A 25,624-nucleotide genomic window follows, 5' to 3' on the forward strand; every position below is an offset into this window, starting at 1 on the left:
CTTTCAAGAGAGGAAAATGGCGCTTTAAATGGTATGCAAAACAACGCGTACACGCCGCCCAAACCCGGATGGATATGAATGGCCCAATTCCGAAACCTGCTACGTTTTATGCGCGGATGTGTGGGTGTATTTATACATATATTCAGCCATTCCGCAGCCTTCGCTGCTACGAATGAACGAACGAATGAACGGTACCTTCAACTCACCGGATAAATTCACCTTCAAGGGGTGAAATTCTCCCCGCGAATCGTCCTTTATACCTGCGCCAGCATGATAATAAGGCGGAACGTATTTTTATTTTTCCCGGCAATTGGGTTCCTGCTATTATGTTCTTGTACTTTTTGCATATTTCGTGGTTTTTCGTCTCTCTCTCTCTTTTGTTATACTTTTTTTTTTTTTTTCATATCCTCGTTTCTCTGTTTTCAGAGAGAAAAGGAAGTTATTGTAAGCACCCTGAAAATGAAAGGTTGAGTTCAGCTGAGATTTTGAAGTTGATCGGTGATTCGCTACTTTTTGAATTATTGAAATAACAAAAATCCTAAAACTTAAAACGAGTGATGATATATCTTGAGAATGGATGAATGAAACGTAAGATTTTTTAGGTCACTGATCACTGATTTTGTAAAGTCAGATTTACAAAATTTAAATTTGTAGTATTGAATATGCTAAAAATCAAAACTGAAAACACTTTTGTGCCGCGGATCACGAAACTGAGGTCAGATCAACGAAATCCAAAATGGGGAATCCAATAAAATCTAAAAAGATTTGGATTTTGGTAGAAATTATTAGGCGAAGGTTTTCGGGCTTACCGATAACGAATCCAACGTCAGAATTACAAAATTTGCAATAATGGATCCATTATTGTCGTTCGAAATAAAAAAAAAAAAAAAAAAAAAAAACGTGTTCACATTTTCATGTATTATGATACCTGATGGCTTTTAAATCGTTAATTACGAATCTTAATTTCTAGTTGGAAATTCGAATTGGATATTGATATTTTATTTTTCCTTTGAACTTGGAACCTGCAGTTTGAAAACAGAAAGTTCGAAGGCTGGCTCGCCGTCAGCTTCAAGCCGCTTGTTATTATTAATATTATTATTATCACAGTTCGAAACGATTTTTTTAAACGGAGAGTTCAAAGGTTAGCTAATGGTCAGCCCAAGCCCACTTGTTTCCACCTATTTCCAATCATCTTTACGTGAAACGCCAATATCTGTTCAGAATTCTTATGAGATGTATTTACAATTTTTATCAAGGCAAAAAGAAAATTTTCACAAAATTTAAACGCAACATTTTTTTCACTTTGTGTTATCAAGAATTCGTATTTCGAATTTGATACTTATGAAGCCGAGATCCCGCAATAAAATGCCTTATATACGTATACAGTAATTTAAACCGTTCAGCGAAACGTCGTTTATAATACTTCTCTTCACTTACCTTGGTGAATTTTCATCCAAGTACCTAGATGTAAAGTTTACCGCCGAGCCGTCTCTGAATTCTTGTAACTCCAACGGCGTTTCAGCCTCTCTGCTGTTATCATTTCGCGAATAAATACAATTGAAGGATCATTCCGTAAGTGGTTGAAAAGAAATTTAAAAAATTAACTGTTATAATGTATTTGAAGATTGTTTCAGTTATCTCAACACGATGCGATTTATTAATTACTTTAATTTTGTTGTTGTTGTTGTTGTTATTATTATTATTATTATTATCATTATTGTCTATGTACAAACATTGATATACATTTTTCGTATTTTTCATTTTTGATTCAACAACAGATTTGTCTCATTTTTTTTTTTTTTTTTTTAGTTAGTTTCTTTTTTTTTTTTTACTACACAGTCAAATAAACATAATATATACACACGATATGTGTCAACGATATCGACGAGAAACATTACGAAACAATATACAATTATAACACACGTATACAGTTTTCGTCTGCTTTTAAAATCCCCTGTAATTATCGTTGTTAAGAAAATAATATACAAATAATGAAGGGTATAGAAATTTGGTAATATAACTATGATGACGATGGTATTATATAGAACTTTCCTGAACGCGGGAACTCCGCGTGCAGATATTATCGTGATTACGGACGACGGGAAGGGTGTTGGGACGAAGGGGGCTAATTAGGGGGTTTCCTGGGGGCGAAGGGCGCTCCGTGAAACCCTCGGAGTATATCCACGAGTCCTTGCCGTGGAGGACGGAGGACGGCGATGAGGGATAACCGAAACGCTCGATGTTCGAGGGGAAGTTTTTTATCCGTTCCGGTTTCGCCGCGTACGTCGGCTCGAAGATGTCCGGCCGACGGTCGACCTTTATCGGGATAACGTCGGGCTCCTCGTCCTGCGAGGGGTCCTGGAGGTCCTGCGGCCTCGGATCCCGCGGCGGCCGCTTCTCGTCCTTACGCAACTCGCTGTATTCCCGTACCTCCCTATCCGCATCCTGCGGGACCTTCGCCAGGCGCGACGGGTGGCTGCGACGATACAGCGTCAACGTCACACCGACGACCAGGATGCACGCCGCCGTTACACCACCGGCGAAACACGCCACCAGCAGGCTGTAGTCCTTCTTGTTTTCCGAGGAATCTCGACCTGCCGTTGGGGAAACAGAAAACGCGTCGGATCGAGAGAACGGCGAAGGGGGTGGAGATTTTTTAAATCGAGGGATCAAAGTGACGGGGTTTCAAAGACGCGATTTTCGAGAATGTGGAATAGTCGGAATGTCGGAACGTCGGAATGTATGGGACCTTTGGTACTTTTTCATGGTTCTACATTTTTAAACCTCAAACTCGAAAAACGAGACTCCCATTCGATGCTTTTACAAAGTTAGAAAGGCGATGGGTGACAGTGACAGATTTTTAAAAACTCAAGTGGGAAGAATGTCGGAGTTTGGAAAAGTTGAAATATCGGAATATCCCAGGTGATAAAAAGGTCAAGATCTCGAATTTTCGAAGATTTCGAAGAAAAGAAATTTTATTTAGTACAGGATTTCACAATGTAGAGACTCAAAAACTAGTAATATCAAAGCAAGTAGTACCAATTTATGAAATCTCTGAAATTTTATAACGAATTTATTGATTTTGGCATTCTATATTTGACCTCATTCGTTTCTTGTTTGAAACGTTTCTGTAATTGGGGCTTACACATTTTTAAATTCTATGAGCCACGTTTTTTATGGTTAAATATTTGATATTACGACCCGATTCTACCGTGTGGCTAATAAACGGCTTTAGAAACATCAAAATTGTCAGCAGTTTTGCTAACTATCGAACGTTTACCAACGAATCAACGAACAAATGAGTTAAACAGACTTTTATGAAACACCAAAAGTTAGACGGATTGTAAATCTATTTGAAAACATTTGTTTACTGTTATTTAGAGTACTGATTGTTTTAGTATTAATGCTATCGTATTTGATAGCACAATACTTCAGAACAGTCTAAAGTTTAAACCACAGTTGTTTGACTTATTATCGCAAAATAGAACGTAAATATTTGAAGTAAATTAAATTCTTTTATGCTTTGTCTGAAGGCTTAATGTAACTGAAAATTCAACTTGAAGTGTTTCTCGATACTTCAAGAAATGTGTGGCGGACACGTTAATTCATTGATATTAGGAGTTCGTTAACTGGCGCATTTTTCTTGACCGAGTCCTGTTTTTCCCGCTGATAGTTTACAACTACTGCGAACTACGTAGAGTGAAAATTTAATTGGAAAATACTAACAACCAAAAAAGTTACGTTATTTCGTTCTGAAATGCGACGAATGGCTTTGGAAGACAAAAGCACTGGCAGCCTCCGCTGTGCTGCGGTAGAACGAAAATTCAATGTAGCTAGTTTGGCTAATCCTTGTGCACTTCGTTCGTTACAGATTCATCGGATAATAGCTAACGAGCCTGCAACAGAGGCTGGTCCTGCAGGATGCAGAGAGTATCGAGGAGCAGACGAGGTTGGCAAAATGGGTGAAGAGGAGGACGAGGCCCTTGAGATTCAGGAGGCGCGTCCAGGTTCGTTAGCAGGCTTAAAGGAAGGGGAACGAGGAGGAAGAGAAGAGGATACTGTGCACACGATTCAGGAGCAGGAAGAAGGCCGAGGATCCGGACGAGGAGAGGCGAGCAGCTGGTGGCCTGCGGGGCTTTTTGCCAGACCCCGCAGTGTATCTGGCGGACGTTGGACGACCCACTCGAGCTACTCGGTGAGCATGCCGAGCATGAATAACTCATGAGGATGGAAATTAAATAGGATAAATGTACCCCGAAGGTGGAGAGGAGGACGAGGAACGTTGTCGGAAAATAAAAGCAAAACACAGACGTCGTCACATCGCCACCTCGCTTCCTCGGACCTTCACTCCGCGCGCCCTTTGAGGACTAATGGTAACGCGAAATTGAGAGACACAGACTCACCCGTCGTGTACATCGCCACCCCTTTCAACGTTATCGGCTCCAGGACAACCGGGTCGCTCTTCCCCTTGGCGTTCACCGCGTAGAGCAACAGTCTGTAGTTTCGGCCTGGTTCCAGGCCCGGCACCTCGAATATCGGACCTTGGGACCCTAGTCGGTCCGTCTGGTTCGAGGAGAATATCGTGTTCGCCCGGGAAACTGTCTCCTCGCTGTAAACCTCCAGCTCGAAACTCGTCACTGGTAAACCACCGTCGAAACCCTCCGTGCATCTCACTATCAGCCAATCAGCCTCACGCGAATCCGTACCTCTACCCTCGTCCAGTCCTGATATGGTCAAGCGACGTGGCAAGGGAAAACAGTGGTTAGTTTAGGCCGCGAGGGATCCTTGGGTGTCGAAGAGCGGGAAAGGGTCTGAAGCTTTCTGAATAGTTCAGGAAGATTTTCATACGTTTCAACCGGTTTCAACGGACATCGACCAGCTTTGGAGGCTCGCACTGATTTCAAAAGATTTCGGGTCCTTTCAATTACCTCTTCGCATACACCGTTTCGTTTACTTTTACTTATTGCTTCGAGGGTTCGGAATTCCTTGTGAAAACATTTCATACAGGGAGTAATTCAGTAATCTGTCAAGAGACTAAAAATTATGACAAGGTACGATGATGGCCACAGCTGATCTGTTTCATTAGATCAATTCGAATGATTGAATGGACTCCACTGAATAGCTGAAAACTGTAAACCTTGTTCATGGAATAACGACTGCGAGAAAAGGAGCTCTTCAACATATTTTTTAAAATGTCCCTCACCCATTCTGTAGGCGTAGGGCCCGGTGGACTGAACGGCAGTGCAATTGTGAAGCGGATAGGGTCGACCGGCAACGATGATCTGGAAGAGGCAAGGGTTCTTTTGTCTGCCAACTTGGTTCCTGGCCCAGCAGGCGATGGTCCCATAGTCCATTTCGGAAGACGGTGTGTAGTTGAGACGAGAGCCGTGCCACTGGCTGGTCAACAGTCTGACAGTCTCTACCTGCGAATAACGAGTCGACGGTACGTCGACAAGTTCACCGGAATTGTTGAATGTCCAATGAAAATTGGTCGGCGGTGGTCGTGACTGGATGCCACAGAACAGGGATATCGTCTCATGCTTCAACGCACCGACGACCTGCATCACCGATCCCTCCTTGCAGATCGGCGCGTCTGGAAGAAACGGGATTCAAATCGTTCAAAGGCGAGAAAATCGCCGTGGAGAGCACCGATAGATTTCCCGAAGTGGCCCGGTAATATTTTACAGGGGTTTATGAACTTACACATGACCTCAAGGGTGACCGGCTCACTGGAAGACTTGCCCTCGGTGTTTGCGGCCAGGCAAGTGTAGTCGCCGGTCGAGTGGCGAGTCAGGCTTTGGAGAACTAGAGAACGATCGCTAAATATAATGCCGATCGAGACGTTCTGATGCAGTTCTTTGCCGTTCTTGAACCAAGAGAGCTTGTAGGCTTTCGGATTGGCCTTAATGTTGCATTCGAAGTAAACGTCGTCGCCCTCCTTTATGTCCCGAGCGTTGATGCTCGAGCCTATCCTTATCGTCACGATCGGCAGGTCTGCAATCAGGCGTAGTGAAAAAGAGGAATGAAAATCGAGGTCTGCATTCCAAGCGGCTGGAAACGGGAGCGGCTGAATTAGGAGTCCCGAATATCTCCCATCAAGTTGAGGGTTAATGGTTCGAGGAGTGAATGAGCTCTCGGATCGAACAACGGATCAAGTTTGCAGAGCTGGGCTGGGTGGGTTCAATTGTCGGGAATTAAACTCACAATGGATAACCAAATGCCATCTGTCCTCTAGAGCGCTGTTAGGCACTTCCGGGTTCTCAGCTCGACATGTCAGATACTTCCCGTCGTCCTCGATTGTCGGCACGTAGCTCAGGATGCTTTTCGTCACGTTTGGAAACTCTGCAAACTTTAACATCCCACCACCCCCCCAAAACTTGACTACTATTCTATTTTCACTTCAGGAACTTTGTCTCCCTAGACTCGTCTACTCACGTTTCTTGCCATGTGCTTCACCTGGTGATCTCCCTTCCACCACGTTATCACAGCCTTCGGTCTCGACCCGAAGCTGGTACAATTTATCTCGTAGGTTCTGAACGCCGAGAGGTTCGGCTCCTTGCTGGTTATGTTGACGGCGAACGGTTTCACTGGAATGCAAAAACCAGAACGAATCATTCCTCGAACCATGGACCAGACATTTCGCCATCGACTTACGGTTCACGTTCATCACTATTTCCGTCATCAGCGGTGGCACCAGCCTGTTATTGTTGGCCAGGCACACCAAACGAGCTCCAAAAAACTTTCTTGTTATCCTGGGTATGTCCAGGCGGTTCACAGTGACCTCGTCTTTCTCCCTGTAATAGGTGTCGTCCATCACTTCGTTGCCAAGGTACCATGTCAGCCTCGGAGACGGACTTCCACCCCAGGTCTCGCAGAACAGGGTCAAATTTGAACCCTCGTTGTATATCGGTGATACCTTTTCAATCGTTCGCCGATTCGCGTCCAGCACCACTGGCCGATCTGGCTGGACTAAGAGAGAAAAAAGTAACGATCACTTTTATCGGAAATGAAGTCGGCTAATTTTTTCACAGATCGTTGTAGGCACAGAATCTGAATTTGAAGTTATTTGAGCTTTTCGATAATGGTCCCAAAAATAAAATCTCACCCAAGGATTAGACTAAAATTTGCGCTTTATTTGATATTTTTGGTACACTTTGATCCCAGGTTATTAATTGTCAAAGAAATTTGCAAAGGACTGAAAAATTGTTTCTTCTTTTTTTCTTTTAAACAGGATATATAACTCGAGAACGAAGTGTGCTAAGAATCTGCAACAAAGTTTGAGATATAGCTTTAAATTTAAACTGTATGCCTTGTTTGAGATTTCTGTCACATTTCGTTATTGACTCATTAATTGTGAAGCAGAATCTGAAAGGTGAGATTATCTTTTTCATTTTTTTATTTTTGGTTTTTTCTGTCAGAGATACCATAAATGGGAAATAAAATGATCTGGAGTACTTGAACAAAGTTCAAAATATAGCTTAAAGCTCTAGCTACGGTTCGAGTCGTGTTTTGAGTCTCTAAAAAATTACGTTTTCGAAATACATCCAGTTGTAAAATATCCAGAGTCAGTTTTATCACTGCAAACTTGATTTAAAATATCATAGACAGCTTTGAAACTCTCTAAATGTAGATTTCAATTCTCGCGTTGAAAGAAAAATTCGCGAAATCGAAGACACTCGCTCCTGACCGCATTTTATTAAAACCAGCTTACCGATTACGGTCAATTTGATCTTGACATTTCTAGTCGGACTGTTCTTGAAGTCTACCCTGCATCTGTAAACGCCTGCGTCAGAGGCGAGCAGATCGTCGATGACCAGCTCGGCCGGACTGGCGTTAACATTCATCAGGGCGCGGCTGCCGAAGCCGTTTGGATCCGACCATAACTTGGCCTGATCGAAGCCTCGCCCCCGTACATCGAGGCTGTAAACCGGCTCGCCGTCAGTTTTCTCATTGTACCAGAGAACCATGAAGAGAACGTCGCCTCGTGAAGAGGGGGCCACCTCGCAAGGTAGCCGGGCCTTGAAACCCGCAACCGCTGAAACCTCGGTGATGGGTACTGAAAAACGCAAGAGAAGCAACGCTCGTCAAATCCAAAAGGTAGCGATACTTGATGATTTTTTTGTTTCAGGGTTTCTTGTTTTTAAAACTGAACGATGATTTGTAAGATATGCGGGTGAAAGAAAGCGTGTTTTCTAATTACTTTGCAGCATGTCGAGGATTTCGAAAAGAATTTACGAAACCTGAGACATTTTAAAAAATTCAAGAAAACTCCTCACACGGTACGAAGATTTTTGCAGAGCCCAAGATCACGTCATTGCTTTACCAAGGTTTGAATAATTTCAATCACAGCTTATAAAATTTACCATTATTTCTTTTTCTAGCATTTTAAACAATACCGTACGACGTTAAGCTACTTTAATTCCATTCTTGACTCTTTTTAATCCAATAATAACTGATTTGCATTGATTGACTCATCAATTTCGAACACCGATTGAAAAACTTTGTAGTGATTTGATAAAGTTCCACCAACTGACACGAAAACACAAATTTCTTAGTCACGTAAAAGAATTTCAACGGATTTCGCATATTTGATAAGTGAGTAGATATATGATATCGTATAATTTACTAACAACAAGATACATTCACGGCCAAGATTAGTTTTCAACGATTCTCGAACGATTAATCATAGCAAATAAAAAAATCTCTAACAATTGCAAAGAACGAACAACGCGATCCCGAAAAAATTTTCAAGTCTCTCTGGAGCATTATTCGTCTGGTCCAAGTGGAATTCCTGCGATATCCGATGAACGGGATGTTTGAAAAGACTTGATCAATTACCAATAGTTGGTCAAGAATTTATTGAACCGATCTGAAAACGCATGGAGCCGAGTTGGTTATATTCCTGCAAATTTCAATAGCGGGAAACCGTCCTGCCGCAGGAAGTCCCAGGGGGTCTGACCTGAACTCCGGCGGTATTCCAGCGGTTTGAAATCAGGCTTCGAACGCTCGTCCCAACGGACTGTTTAAAAAACTCGGTACATGCATGTGTATAATGCATTTGAGTTGGATTGGTAGATAGGTAGTAGGTAGATAGTTGGATAGATATATAGATAGCATAGTTAGTTAGAGGAATAACCAGACAGATAGATAGATAGATAGATACGTGGACAGACAGATAGACGTAAACAACGAACTCGGGTAAGAGTTGGGCAGTAACTGCAAATTTCCGGTGTGTAAAAAAGAAAGCTGAAAAAGAGAAAAATCCCCGGGATTGATCTGGAATCGAAGGGGAGTGAGAAAGCTCGATTAATTTGTTCTGCCGGTCGATTTATGCCTGCCGACTGAAGCATCGATGCAGAATTTTATTGGTCCAAATCGCTCCACCTACGTGAATCAATCTTAGGTAAATCCTTCGCGAGTGATTATACTCGGGCTATTCTGTTACCTCTGATCGCCGCCTTTGGTCCCGACACCGTTTTACCGCTGTTCAGGAGTTCCGCTTCACTCTCTCTCTCTCTCTCTCTCACTCTTTCTCTCTCTCTCTCTCTATCTCTCTTTCCGCTCTCTTCTTCTCGCGCTAACCTCGACAGAGACTAATTACCCGACGGTGATTCCATTTAATTGAATTGCTAGAAGAAAGAGTCCAATTCCACCAACGCACGCCTGCCCCTGCTGGAATTTCCTCCATTGGAGTAAGAAGAGAGAGAGAGAGAGAAAAAAAAGGAAAAGTGGGAGAGGGAAAGAGAAGGTAGAAGGGAAAATATATATGAATTGATGATCAGGGTTGAATTGCTGGGGGTTATATTCTTTACGTTTCGTTACAAAAATCTCACAATTAAAGAAGATTTTTTGAAAACAGTTTATTCATACATCTGTACTCTGTTAGCTATTCGTTATTTTTTGTTTTTTTTTTTTTCTTGCCATTTCGTTACTTCCGCTTACCCATCATTTTGTCAATTTGTCATTTTGTCATTTGAACGGGTTATTTTTCACGTTCGACAACATCGTTTTAAGATACAAGTGCCGGTACGATTCTGTTCCTCCGGTGACTAATTATTGTTATTCAGTAAAATCAGCTCCGATGCACGATAACGCGCTGCTTATTTCGCCTACGGATTTCCGGACCACCCGGAACCGTAATTCGGAACGGGGTTGAATTTGCGAAGAGAGATAATGATCGCTCAGTCACTCGCTTGCTCGCAATCCATGCGCTTGCCGATTCGCTTTTACCTATATGTACAATACATATATCTATAATGTAGAACGATATTTATGTGTGTATATGTATATGTATAATATTATATACTGTATGTATATACACCTGCGTACACTGCAGACTAACCGTTTGAATTATTAATTCACTGGTAACATTCGCCACGCTGTCATTTCCTGTACAATCAGATTGTTTAAATAATAATGAGATTCAAAATTATCTTCTAATTCCGCATAAAATTTATACAGGATAAATAAAAACCAAATATGATTCGTGTGGTCGAGTTCGTTGTGGGACAGTTTATTTTTTCAACTATACGTAATTCGACTATTTGACGAGTGCTTATATATATATATATATATATATATATATATATATATATATATATACGTCTTAAGCGTTAATTGCGAAATTTGACGTTGTGTGCACTTTTTTACTTCATTCTTTCAACAATATTCGCAGGTACCGACTTGGAAAAGAAGTCTATAAAAAATTGGGATTAAATTACGTATTTGAAAAATGTGGAAACTTACTTTTAGTTTTTCGAAAAAATAACCTTTCACCGAAATATTAAATCGTATTTGAAACGTACAAAGCTTCCCAAATGTTTATAATATATATATGTATGTATATTATATACCGGTGTACCTGCAAAATCTGTTTACCGATTGCAAACAAGCACAGAATTTGCAGTCTATGTACACGTACCTTTGCAAATAGGTTGTACGTATATATATATATATATATACGTACATACACACATGTGTGCGAGTATGAACTACCCTATTTTCAAGACTGCGGCTATCCTCTTCGGCTCGTGTATATTATTCCGTATAGTCTATATTTGTCGTAGTGTTTAAACAGGATTGAATAATTATAGCGAATAGGCAAAGCCAGCACCAAGCTATTCGCCGCGTAGTAAACGTGCCGTATTGCACATACACCGAGGCGGTACGTTGTCGTAGTTTGCAGCAATCCTCTCCGCAGTAAATTCTGCACGTCGAGTAGTCGCGTGGCAAACATCATGTATTATCAAATTAATACGTGGCAAGGATGGAAGGATAAGTCTGAGAGCTGCAGGATAAACTAAACGATGGTAAAATCCTCGCTAGGGATTTACGTTAACTCTTGTATATATAAAATGCTCCGAACTACGTTGATTTTTTTTTTTTTTTTTTCTTGCATAATTTAACACACATTTTTTGTAATTCGATCGATTTAACGATCGGGACGAAAAGGTGGGGAAGTAACGAAAAGTCGAAGGAAATTATGAATATTCACGTAAGAAATAAACGGTTGAATAAATTCGCGCGAGATTCCCGAGGCCCGTTTTTTATCGCACCTGTTCATCGTCCCAACCTTACAACCGCGAAATATTTCCGCCTCACGAAGTATGTGAAATTGTGTCAATACACTGTTTACCAGGTGTGATAATCGATTTTTATGTTCAACACCAGTTTTTGCCAATTTTTACGAACTCGACGGTTGGGGAGAAGAATTATTACTGTTGAACGAAAAAAAAAAAAAAAAACGATGCTCATCGGCAATAAAATCAATATTCAGTAAAACCGTAATGAAATAAAAAAAAAAAAAAAAGTGTTCACGTATATAAAGGCACAAAAATATAAAACAAAAAATTTTACACCGTTCTTGGTTATAAATAGAGAAAGAAACAGATGCCTCTATCGATTATACTCGTAATCAGCTAATTAGCTGCGTGTATAATTTTCAAGTAGATATAAGAAATTACTGTGAATACCGTACAAGGAAAATTGGGTAATTTTTGAAGGCGTGGAAAAAATTCATTGCGCAGCAATCGGGTCGGTAATTAATATCGGTGATTAATTATCCATTATAAGAAATCGATCAAACCGGAAAAAAGAACCCGATGGATTTTTCGAATGACTTTTAACTTGTATGGCTTGATTATGCGTACATGTGTGTATGTGTGTGTGTGTATATTCAAACGGTACAAAAAACTGTTTAACATCATTACAAATGACCGGATATACGGAGTGCATAGATCGTAAAATAAATCTGTAAAAATACGAGACGCCGACTCATTTTTTATTCATTAGTTAATTTTTTTAATCCTCATTTTTCTTCTATGCTTGCTCCATTCGTTATTCGGAATATATTGATCGTATAAGGTTGTTGATAGTGATAATGATAATAATAACGAGAAGACGGTGAAGAAGGAGAGAAATGACAGAGAGACACCGATTGCTGCAATCGTATTATAAACGGTTACGTATCAACGATCGCGTGATTTCACGTTATTTCGAAATCACCTTCGTTTTTCTTCCACGCAACAAGGTTGTATCAGTGTGTAAATATACAAACGTACGATATGGACCGATTAATTACGATACTTCAGGCTGTCATCTTCCTCTATACCAACGATTTTTGACTTATTGAAGTTTCGGCGTAAGATCAACAATATAAATGAAAAAATCGAGGATGATGGGTAGGGAAAAAATTTATCACCAACTCGCGACGATTATTCCCTTGAATCATAGAACGAAATTCCGTCGATATAAAGAAATATAAAATATTTATACAAGCGTATGAATAAATATTAGTTACGCATACACGTCATAAATGGTTAAATCGGTAAACGAATGATTTTCGACGCTGATCCAAAATAATATAAGAGAGAATCAAGAAAAAAAAAGAAAAAAATTATCAAACGAATCGAGAAACGAAAAAATCCGTGAGCCTGAATAACGGAAGAGCAAAGAATAATCTACCCGGGGGGTGGGGGGGATATGGGGGGTCGATGTCGAAACGCGGTATCAGCTATTTCGTGAGAAGAAATAAGGGACACAGGCCTCGACTGTTCCTTCATCCCCATGAAGCGACCCGCGGTTTTGCAACTCAGAGATGAGGGGCGGTTTTCTCGAGTGCTTGGTCACCGGACAAAAAGCACCGTAATATAACGATCAAGCATGTGAGTCGAGGGACGGAGGGATGGAAAGGAAAGGGGGTCGAGGACCGAGGTGATAAAACCGGCGAAATCTACCTCGTGCAAACAAGTCGGCAAACAGACGAAGAAACACGCGCGAAAATGAGAATCTTTCTCCCGATGCTTGCAAAAAACGATCCAATAACGGGATTCTTTTTTATCAATAGACTTTTTGGCGATTGTGATATTACGATGAATGGTTTCATTTTTTCTTTTTATTTTATTTATTTTTTTTTTTTCTTTGGTCTCTGTTTTTGTATCGTTTTTACTTCCCACTTTTCATCACCTTCGGTGTTTTGTTGGAAAAGTATTGGTTTCGGGCGAAAATCACTTTTTCTAATTTCAACGAATCTTTACGTTTTCGAACATCTAGAATCCGAAAAAGAAGTGTTTTTTTTTTTTTAGAAAAACGACCGTGGAAACGATTGGATTAAAAACTGATACCTGTGAGAAATTTTCCAATTTTTCTTTAAAAATTTTTTTCATTCGTCCGATTTTTTATTCGTCCGTTTTCGATATCATCGCGAAAGTTTATCGGACAGAGTTTTATGGCGGTAAAAACTGTAGCGTAAAAATTGTTTTTACGGCTTGTGTCTTCTTTTTTCTTTTGGTCTGGTCATTTGGTTTCGAAAGTCAAAATTCTCGGCTTTTACAGCCCAATTTTCATCTGGATCCTGAGAGAAACAAAAAATTATATTCCCAAGAACGTATCGGATTCAATGTCTTCGGTAATATTTTGAAATTACTTTTTGGTACTTTCGAAACGATATTGTGTCAACTCGAACACCGAAATTATTATTTATTTTTATTTCTTTCTAATCAACAAATCGTTTTTGTACTTCTGTTTGAGTATCTTTTTATTTTCTGTACCACAGATCATCGAAAATTGTACGTTTCACTTTTCGTTTCAGAAGATAAAGACAAAAGAAAGAAAGAGAAAAAAAAAAAAAAACAAGAAACAGAGCGTCGAGAAGCAGATTCGATCAATTTCGGTGGATAAAAGAAATTTTCGTTCCTTTTTAAATTCTCCTTTTCTCACCTCAGTAGCGTTCTACAAAATCGAAGTATGTATTAAGCTACGTTATTGAAAAAGCAACACGAAGTAATACAATCCTGTCAAATATCACAAGAAAATTAATCGGATGAAAACGCCGCGTCCCAAGAAAGCGCGAATATTTGCAATTTAATCTACAATATCCCGCAGCTATTCTTCAATTCTCCTCCCACACAATTTTCAGATCCCTTTTACGGGTCGGGATTTCTTCGTGTCTGTCTGCGCTACGCGTTTCAGATTAAAAGACGTTGATCGCACGCGGATGCTGCGATGACTTTCTTCTCGGCGTTGCGAAAAGGTGCGAGAAACTGGAGAAAAGGAGGAAGGGAGGAGATTCTTTATTTCGAAAAGAAGATCCTGATCCTCCTTTATTTCTTTCTCTCTTATCTCTCTTCATTCCTATTTTTTCTCTCTCTCTCTCCTCCCTTTATATCACCTCCTCCGTTTTTTTTTTATTTTTTTTTGTATTTTTTCTCTTGCCTACCGGCACGTTAAGGTGACCGTACAATGCTCGAGTGATTGGTGGACGGTTCTCGGATTGTCTACGGATATCGTTCGATACCAAAGCCGATTTTATCAAATATATTGGAGAATCGTTTGCGAGAAGAGGACAAAGGAAGTATGAAACGTAACAAAACATTGGTCAAAAATTTCTTACAGACGAGAGAGAATAGCGTGGAACAATATCAACATTTTTATTTTTGTTATACGTGGTTGAAAATGTTGACAGTTGGTTGCGAAAAAATTGTACGAAAATAGTGAGTAGAAGCTACGAAATGGGGAATTTTTTGGTAAAATGATATAATAATAAAGCACGTATCACCAATGAATAATTGTCGAAAATTCAACAACGAGTGATTTTCTCACAAATTTCTCTCAAGCCAGTATAAAAAACGATGTGCTAAAAATTTCGCAGACAGTCTGGTTCTTTTATAAACACTGACTTGGAGCTTATTGAACGTAATATAAAATCTGTGTTGTTTAATGCAAATTTTAATCATAACTGACTTATTCGAAAATCCAAACTGCTTAAAATTTGGAAACAAAGCTAAAAATGAAGCTTCAATCTTTAACCATATTTTTATTCCTGTCAAAAATCTTTCACGTATTCCAGTTTCCTGTGAATAAACTCCCATCCAGAATATGCTGAATATCTGAGACAAAAACTAAAGTTTTAGACCAAACTTCCAAGCTTTATATCGACCTGTGTTCAAAATGCTCCGTAGCATATTTCGCTCCCAAGTAATGTAGTGTCGGTAAAACGAATAGAAACATTTTTCTTTTTTTCTTCCTATCTCACGTTGAAGCGGTTAAAGTACAGCTTGAGCTTTGAGCTGCGATTTAAATATTGTTAGAACGTATAAGGATCTTTCGTTCCAGAATTACAGTCAATTGTAAAGTCCGGAAATTTATTTCATCGCGGTTTCAAACTAGATTTTGGTAAAAGCTAATGCATAAAAAAAGATTTGGAGTTTCAAAATTTAACCAGGAAACTTGATACTATTACACAGGTTATCAAAACATGTGTATTTTTTCTTTCGAGTTTGTATTTAAATGAATAAATTTCGATTCTATAGGTACATTGAATAATAACCAAAATCTGTATTTATTGCTTATAAAGTTTGCTTTCGTCTCTTTTACGTTGATAAATAATCACCGGTCAACGTGAATTTTTTTAAATCGCTTTTATTTAAATAAAAATAAATGCGAAAATGAAGTTTGTTTAATTGTTATTAAAAATAAATGTTTGAGAAAATGGATGAAGCGTTAGAAGAATTTAACTAAACACAATGTCCCAGCAGGTCCACTTTATATTTATGTTATTTGATACATTTCTGTTATATTGAATATAACACAATTTTTTTTTTTCAATTTTAACATTTAAGTGATCATTTCAACATACAATTTGTAATTTCGACCTTTTCTTTTTCTATTTAATAATACTTCAAAAAATGGTTAAAGCGACCCAAAAATTTTAGTTTCAACTTGCTGGGACATTTTTTTGTTTACATCCTTGTAATTTTTCTCAAAATGTAAAATATCGTCACCGTTTCTACAAAAGTAAACTTTATCTAATAAAACTAGTTTTTTTTTTTTTTTTTTTTTCCCCTCTCAGTTACGCGGAATAAATCAAAATTTCACATCTAAAACCAAGACTGAAAATTCCTGTTCACCGGTGTTATTGAATAAAAATGTAATAAACGAGAGAATGAGAGGCGGAGGTGCGATGCAACGGTTTAAGACTTTGTTAAGGTGCTAAAGGAGGAGGAGGAAGAGGAGGAGATATTAAGGGTCAAGTTGCAAATTTATGAGGCGGGCAAATAAATTAAACTTGTTCGTAACTTTGAAAAGGGAGGGATGGTGATGGGGAGGAGGGGCGGCGGCGGGGAGGGGAGGGGGGGGGGGGGGATGTGAGACGATGTCGGCCGTCGCAGAGCGTCGAGGTTCATTTCGAAAGAGGAGGAACCAACCGCCTCGGGAAGCAGCGTCTTAATTGCTAACGGCGGTGTCTTGTACCTTATATACTCAAGGAACTTTAAGCCTCGTTCCGACGCCACTATTATACCAACCCCCACCCCCACCCCCACACCCCCCACATACACACACACACACACACACAAAATCGCAATTAATGCAAGAACGTACACAGCGTCAAGAAGGAGTAATTTCACTGTAGGTTAAAATTTATACACGCGAGAGAAGCGGAGAGAAAGAGAGAGAGAGAGAGAGAGAGAATTGAGTTAAAGAGAAATATTTAAAGCGGAGGGGATGAATTATAATTAACGGAAAACAACAGTAACAATAATTACCATCGTCGTTGCGATTAGTCCGCGAAGATGGGCTGGGGATGGAGGGAGGGGGGAAGGGCAGAGGGCGAAGAGCCGGACGCGAATGTAACAAACTCCTCGCTGGGAATAATCAGGACGAGTTTAAGGGAGAGAAAGAACGATCCACTTTATATCACATTTTCCTTACGCCTGCAGAGAAGACGGAGGTAGTAAATTATCTTACGCCGAAGACGCCCGCGGAGCGAAATGCCTTGCCCCGCGTAAGATTCTTGATCTCCCAACATCGTCTTGCAATCGGCATTAATTAAACATCTCGGCAACTCTCGCGTTTCTTTATCTCATTTTACACAACCTCCGCTTTTCTTTGATCAGACGCGATTATATTTATCTTCTTCTTCTCGTGCTTAATCTTTGCCTCTCTTTCTCTCTCTCTCTCTCTCTCTCTCTCTCTCTCTCTTTCTCTCTGTTTTTAATAATTTAGCTATACGATACGAGAAATGTACGTAAAATTTAATGACGAAAAAAAAAAAAGCAAAAAAAAACATTTTGCAAACTTTCAAATTTTACCGCAAACAAAACGGGTTCTTTTTTTTTCCCTTTAATTTCTTCTTGCGTTGAATCTGACAAATTTATCCGTACACAATACGTGCAACGAAAAATGTGAGAACAAATGGAGGAAATTTTTGTACAAATTTAACTTACGGTTACCTGTATCACATTTCTATAAATCGATTCTAAATATTTCCGTTATCGTCGGTGTAAATTTCACAAAATTCATTACAAGTTTCAAGCTTTATCTTTCGTACGTCTGTCGTAACGCTATAAAATCCAAAAATCAAAGACAACAAAACAAAAAAAAAAAAAACAGAAACAAATTTTCCCTTCATTCGTTATACTCCGTACTTTCTCCGGCATATTTGCAAATGTAATTGCGATGAATGAATGAATTATTATTATTATTATTATTCGTCCGATTTCTTACTTATGTACATCGATACGTATATATGTAATATACAAATATGTACATAATACGCAAGCGGATGGTGCGAACTAATTTTTAATGTGCAGCCAGCAACGGGGGAGTTTTAAAAATTATATGAGGAACTACTTTGATATCAAGGATCGCGGTTTTCCGTGTAACATTCTCTGCAGCATACGTACCCACACTACGCGTATATCTGTGTTTAGGTGTGTGTATGTATATAACGAACGAAGTCGCGGTCACGCGAGTCCCTGCACTCCAATTTTTTTCCCTCTTCTCTCTGGGGTTTTTCCTTTATTCTTTGTTTATTTTTCTTTTCAACCAACATCATTATTGCTATATTGCCGTATCCACTCTGCCGCGATTACAATGTACTCCTCCACCGATTTCCTCGAACTCGTTGGAAAATCGAGGCTCAATTTTACCCAACGCTCCCGTGATCATTTTTTATTTATCACTTGGGTTTTATTGTTATTTTTTTTATTTTTTTTTCTCTTGCCTTTTCATTCCCGATCGTTTCTCAACTTTGCAAGAGTTGACGATTTTTCGTGTGTTTCGTCCTGTTGATTTTTTTGTTTCATTGCAGTTTGAAATAGAATTGGAAAGAAAAGAAAGAAAGAAAAAAAAAAAAAAAAAGAAAACTCAAGAATCGCAATTTTTATTCGAATACAAAACGCCTCTGTCAATTTTTGCAAAGTCTCTGATAATGAGGATACGAAAAAAGAAAATTGTGTAGCGATTATTGAACGAGAAAATTAAAAATTCAAAACGCTACGACGGATATAAATTAATACAGATTATTTTTTATATCTCTCTAGTCAAGCAAAGCACAAATTTTAAATCTATTCCCGCAGATCTCATAAATTTTGTACCACACATCTTGTGCAGGTAGTTTAAATACAGTTGACGAATTTATGTAATACTGCTCACAATGGCAATGATAATAACAATAGTGATAGCGATAGTAATAATTATAATAATAATAATAATAACAATGTCAATAATAGTGATAACGGACTCAGTGATAATAGTCACAATCATAATAAATGAACACACGTCGGGTTTGGAATGGAACAACGATTTTCATCGCAATGTTTACCTCAATTCGTACCAAATTGGGTAATAAAAGCACGTAACAAGGTTCGCATCACGCGATATGCACGTAAATACAGTTACGCTTGTAATGTATGTAACGTTTTATGTGGGTGAATAAATGATCGTTACATCTACATTCTACGAGAAGCAGGTTGTCGACTATATATGATGTTGTACGTACAACAATCTGACAATTCTAGATCGATGCTCGGAAGAAATTTTCGAAACATGTCGTGATTTTACATCGCAATTTTTATACTTGCTAATCGGTTTTTGATTTCCTTTTTTTTTTTTTTTGTTTTTTAGAATTTGTGCCCGCATCTAATTCTCGAGATTAATTTTTACACATATTACGTAACGTAATGTATAATGTATTTTGTTATGTACGTTTTTGATTTTTTGTTTCTTTTTTCTCACGAGATGCTGCGTGATGTAAGGAGAAAAAGATTTATTCGGATACAAAGAACCTTGTGAATAATTCAGTGAAATTAAAGAAACATTTTCGTTGTTTTGAGGATTTGATTGTTTTGAATATTTTTTCGCTGTCTGGAATTTGAGCATTTTTTTTTTTTTTTTTTACCTGATTAAATACTGCAACGATTGAAACGAATGGTAACTCACTATTTTGAAAATTGCCGTTTTCCACTTTTGATTTCTTGAAATGCGAGGAAACCAGTGATGAAATAAAAAACGACACATTTTTTCCACATCAAGTCCTGTTGTATATTAAACTTTAAATTACACGTTACTTATGTTGGAGGTTGAAAAAAATTTGACGCACAGTTAACAGCGAAAAATAAGAAAAATAGATGAAATTTAACGATATAAATAAAATAAAATTCATATAAATTATCTCGACTTTGAGAAGTATAATAAAGTAGGATGCTTTTTAGGTAAAATTACACCCTTCACAGTGATCGAAAATCGTTGATCATTTGAAATTGCGGAATCGAATTTTACATACATGTAAAAAGTAACTACGTAATACACTCGCTCTTTCTTATTCTCTATCTCTTCATCTTGCTTCTCTCTTTTCCTCTTCTTTCTTTCTTTTTCTTCTTTTTTTTTTCTTCTTTCCTCGTATCTCGAGATGTGCGCCTCGCAACTCTGACACTTGGCTCTCTTTGCAGAGCGAGGGTGAAATTTGATATTTGATAGGACATGCGGCCCTAGACCACATCATCCCTCAGCGAGGAGACGGTTCGGAACTTTCTGTTTTAGACCCGGAACTTCCACACTACTCGACCTAATTAAACCCCCTCAGCTCTCAAGTATTCCGCACAGATATACGTACTACAATTTATATATATATATATATATATATATATATATATATATGTGTGTGTATAACTTTCCTATACAGGATATCACGTTTCAAAAACTATGCTCATGTATATCGAAAACAAAGTATTGAATTAAAAAAAAGTATCGTAACAAAAATTGTTGTTTGTAAAAGATGGCCCATTAAGGCCCAGCTTTTGTTTTTTTGTTTTTCAAATGGAACCTTCTATTTTTTTTTTTATAACGGTCTCTTATTTCTCGTTGAAAAGCGAGTAAGTTTTACTTCTAGTCATTTATTGGTTTTCATCTTCGAACAAGCCCGAAAAGTTATTCGAATTTGTTTTCCGCGAAATGAATGGCAATGCGTCCAAAAGACTTTTCAATTTAATGCTCAGTTTTCGATATATTTGAGCATATTTTAAGAAGCGAAAAGCAGAAGAGAAAAGAAATTAACATTAAATTACTACACTAATCTTACCCACAAATCAAACGCAAGATATTTCTCTTGATTTTTTTTTCCCTCTCGTCGCGTTCTTTGAATAATTTCATTAATTACGTCGAAGGATTTTTTTCTTCATTTTGCACATTGCTATGCTTATTTCGTGTCGAATTATCAGATTCATAGTTATCGTCTAAATATTTCTAATTCTTTTTTTTTTTTCTTCTTCTTTAACGACGCGTTTAACGTTTACGTTTCGTTTTTCAGTTTTTCGAAATTTCCAGGATTTTTTCCGATCCGATTTTTCGTTTCGTCCAAAATTCCATCACGACTTGATTACGTATTTATAAAATCGCAACTACTTAATTCATACGCGTGTATAATACATTACGTTCCCTAATTATCATGTCAAACCGACTAACGGAATTTGAAAAATTCTCGTCGCTCTGGTATTGCATATAAATATATATGTGAAAAAAAAGAATATATATATATATACATGTATATAAATATGTATAGGGTAATATATTGATCGGGGTAGAAGAAGTATACGTGCCGGGAAAGGGGTTACGAATATATACAGTGTAGTTCCGGTTTCGTGGGCAGCGCAGACATTCTCTGGCCACTGCAGAGAGGGGTTACTGCTGGCTGCTGCTGTATCATAAGGCGGTTTTTTTTTTCTTTTTTTTTTCTTTTTTTTTCATCCTTTGTGTTTCATTTGTTTTTTTTTTTTTATTATATCCCCATTCGGTCCCAAGTACATTAAACATATGCACAGACTCAGTGTCAAGAGCGCTTCATTTTCACTCGGAAGGGAACAAAAGTGTGAGTTCTTTTTTTCGTTTTTTTTCTTCTCGTTCTATCGCTGGTGAAAATCAAGAAGGAAGAATTTTTTAACATTTTGTAAAAAAAAAAAAAACGTTGCCACGTCTGTAACGGAAAATCGTTGGGAATTATTTTCAGGTTTAAAAAACGACAATATTCTCGCATATAGCGAACACAAACAAAAAAAAAAATGCATAGTCTTAAATATCAATATCGAATCTTGAGCGAAAATCGATAAGAATCGTCAATTTTTCTGACGAGGAAAAACAGATCGAAGGGATAAAGAAAGAAATGACGATCACCGTAACCTTCGCAACAAATTTGCAACTGTTGTAAAATTTGTACATGATTTTGACAAAATCTCGAGAAAAATTCACTCGCCAATGTGAAGAAGAGAAAAAGTATTAAAATCAATGGATTGAAATGGTAATTGAAAGAGGTGAAAAAAAAATAATAAAATTCAACTCAAAATTATGGTAACTTTGCGCAGTTTTTTTTTTTTTTTTCGTTAATATGTGTGATATACGTGCATGAGCATACCTGACGTATACGTACATGTATGATAAGAGAGAGACAGATCAGAAAATAAATGAATAACTTATAAGCTAAACAGTAAAAAAGCAACAAAATCAAAGTTGGCACTAAATTAAGATAACAGGAGGGAAGAGAAAATCAACAAATAACTACAAGGATGTAAAAAAAATATATAAATATATATAAAATGTACAAGGAAATAAAAATACAAATAAGCAGGAATGGAGGCATAGAGTTAAGATAAAATCAAATAACAAAATAGAAGAAGAAAAATAAATAGATGAATAAAAACATATATATCAAAAGATAGAGCAATTGGTATAAAAGTACAAGTAAAATCAACACAATGGTGAAAAATAAAGTGAGAGAGAGAGAGAGAGAGAGGGTGGGAGAGATATGTATGTAGAGGGGGTGGGAGGAGGGTTTCCCAAAGTTTCAAGTGTTCATGTTGCGGCTACACAACAACTTTTACCAAACCGCCAAGTTTTCGAACACCTTCTGCAACGCGGTTGCCACTCGGATCCCCTGCAGGAACTTTACCCCCATGTATGCTCGCTATACGTTGTACGTAAGGTGGGCATACATACACAGATAGGCATGTGCATAACTACGTATACACGTCAAGCCGGCAGATTGTTATATGAACAATCGCTGTCATCTATTATGGAAAATCCGTATTTTTTTTCGTCGAAACTTTTTCAAACCCTGCTTTCTTTTTCAGCTTCATCCCTTTCTACCTTAGCTTTACGTTGCACAAGCGTGCGTGTGTTCACCTACGTATAACTATTTTGCGGTATATAACGTAGGAATTATCGGAGGATAAAATTAATTTGCCGAATTCAAATTCTTTGCGATTCTACAAGTACGTCGAAATTCTCGAGTTTGCATTCCGGCTCAGCTGACGGAAATCGTGAGGTAAAATATTCACTACGCCGGGCTGTCGAATTGAATTTATAAAGAATAAAAAAAAATCAAGTCTGTTATCAAAGTCTCGTATATTCACTGTAAAAAAAAAAAAAAAAAAAAAAATCACAACTTGATTATAATGCGTAATTTGTTGCGTATAGAGATGAAAATTATTGTACAATTTTCAGTTCGTTTCTTTTTTTTTTCACATCAAACATCGTCTTTCTATTGGCGTTTTTTTTTTTAACCCTATGCACAAATACAAAAAATCTGTGAAATTATTTTTAATCGAATAGTCTGTTTAAAATATAGACAAATTAGTCTCAACCTTATAAGGGAGAAAATATTTTACAAATAAACTCGTGCTTCCAAACTATTGCATTGAAAAATTAGACTCGAGTTTTTTTTTTTTATTATTTCAAATTTTTCTTGCGGTTTTCGAAATTGTTTATTTTTTATTCCCTGCCGTTTCTGTGTTCGCGAATTCCTGACCGTAAGTATTTTAACTATCCCTTAACGTCCTAAAGAAATTCCAAGATTCTTCTGAGAAGAGGGAAAACCGTCGGGTCTGACATTCCTACGAAGAATCGCACAGAATCTCACGAGTCAAAATTCGCGAAAATAGTGCTTGCCAAATATATAATTTTATTCTCCTCATATTTGTTCGAAAATGTGACGCAATTTTACGGAAAAATAAAACAAGCGATACACGAACAAGATAAATAATTACCAGTCGGCACAAATTTGATCGAATAAATCCGAGCAAAGCGAAATCAAAAAAAAAAAAAAAAAATGCGAAAGTTAGAAAAACGATAAAGCGCAGGTGAAACTTGATAGATCATATTCGCTAAAAACCGGGCAATAATTCGCGGTATATTTACTACTTAAACATAAGTCTTCTTTAATTTTTCCTTTTTTATTTCAGTCATATGATTTATTTACTTTCGCGCTGAAACTTTACTTTTTTTATTCTTAAATTCACAACAAAACGGTCTATTCCGATGGATGAAATGAATATTTAATACTTACTCGGTTGGTCGACGTCGGTTATGAGAACTTCGGCATTTGCAAAAAAAAATACGCTCACTAATAAAAGCTTCTTCATATCAATTTCACAATTAAGAACAACGACGACGACGATAATAATGAAGAGGATGAATTTATCACGTTCATTCACTCTTCACACTCGCTTAATTCTCACATACGTATATTTCACTATATTCACATCGCTAATTGCGAATTATCAATTGAACTATCATATTTATTTTGATATAATTGGTGTTAAATTTTTTGCCACTGCATTTTGAGAAATTGACGGTTTGATTTTTTTTTTTTTTTTTCTCGTTTTTCTCGATTCTCTCCTCTTTGCACGTAAAATAATGAAAAAATAACTAATTTACCATGGAGAAATGATTAATTGGACTCGGCGTTTTATCACAGCATCGCTATTTCCGTCGCTGTTATTATTACTATTATTATCATTGCTGTTCTTGCTATGATTATTCGGGCAATCTAATCAACCATCAATTAAGCAAACTTGACTGGCTGACGGCCAGGGCCCGACTTGTCACCGCGGTTTAAGCCGTTTATATGTCGCCGTGATCTTAGATCTGTGAAAAATAACACTTAAGCTCAGTTTTCATGGGGTATAAATAAATTCAGGCTTCATTCCGTATACGTAAAAAAGAACGTATCAAATTCCTCGAAGAAGAAAAAGAAACAAAAAAACGAAACAAATAACACCAAATTTTCACACGTCGACGATATTTGATTTATCACCGATTTAACATTTTTTTTCAATTTCTTCTCTTTATTTGTTTCTTTTTTTAACCCAAGCTGCTTCAACACCAAGTTATATATCTCACAACGCGCACCGATTAACAAGTACCTCGTGTATTGAATTCATTAAATACGTTCTCATACAATTACGTGTATTTATACATACATATACATACGTATATATTGTGTATATTCACACAAATATTCTACCATTCGTTTAAATTTATTCATCCCTTATCCCTCGCGTTCCTTTAATTTTTTTGAAGGGTAGAAGAACGGCGGAAGAGGTAGAAAAAAAAAAAAAAAAAAATTTTATCTTCCGCGTAAAAAGTGGTGAATTTCTATTTCTTCCAATTTATTTATTTATTTATTTTTTTCTTTTCCTTGGCACACTCGCGTGTTAAAAATTCGCAACGCCGATATATCCGGCACCGAAATCCCGAGCTGGCTGCTACCACTGCTGCTGCTACTGCTGCTGCGGCTGCTGCTGCTGCGTAGCGGCAGGCAAACTGAGGGGGTTTGTTCCCGTTTCGGTTTTCCTCGGGGCATTTCGAGCTTTTCCGTCACCCTCCGGCTGGTTAACGCTCACTTTCCCTCTCCTCGACGATCGTTTCCTCTTATGCCAACCCCTTTCACCTGTCCCGTATAGCTATTTCATACGCTCATTACGCGTGGCTGAGTAGTTCTAGGGTGTTTTTTTTTTTATTTTTTTTATTTTTTATTTATTTTTTTTTTTTTTTTTTGGTTTTTGGTTTTCAAATA

At 37.7% G+C, this 25,624-nt stretch overlaps 2 protein-coding genes across 2 annotated transcripts in view; one reads left to right on the plus strand and one right to left on the minus strand.

The window, feature by feature from the left end:
* Window positions 1–1,657: 1,657 nt before the first annotated feature.
* On the minus strand, window positions 1,658–25,539 carry LOC124223636 (neural cell adhesion molecule 2). The gene is made up of 10 exons (XM_069137690.1): window positions 25,039–25,539; window positions 24,113–24,693; window positions 7,712–8,056; window positions 6,655–6,969; window positions 6,436–6,587; window positions 6,205–6,349; window positions 5,704–5,994; window positions 5,204–5,593; window positions 4,404–4,724; window positions 1,658–2,594 (listed from the first exon to the last, which is right to left on the minus strand). The coding sequence occupies exons 2-10, from the start codon at window positions 24,186–24,188 to the stop codon at window positions 2,038–2,040; spliced, it is 2,592 nt and encodes an 863-aa protein (XP_068993791.1). The 5' UTR covers window positions 24,189–24,693; window positions 25,039–25,539; the 3' UTR covers window positions 1,658–2,037.
* Window positions 7,958–25,624, plus strand: part of LOC124223635 (rootletin-like) — a 44,096-nt gene continuing 26,429 nt past the window's right edge. Inside the window, exons 1-2 of the mRNA XM_046635851.2 lie at window positions 7,958–8,097; window positions 8,208–8,327. The gene's annotated coding sequence lies outside the window, so the exon portion shown is untranslated. The remainder of the gene's footprint in view (window positions 8,098–8,207; window positions 8,328–25,624) is intronic.

The sequence above is a fragment of the Neodiprion pinetum genome, chromosome 7 (genome assembly GCF_021155775.2).
Source record: "Neodiprion pinetum isolate iyNeoPine1 chromosome 7, iyNeoPine1.2, whole genome shotgun sequence".
Classification (NCBI taxonomy): domain Eukaryota; kingdom Metazoa; phylum Arthropoda; class Insecta; order Hymenoptera; family Diprionidae; genus Neodiprion; species Neodiprion pinetum.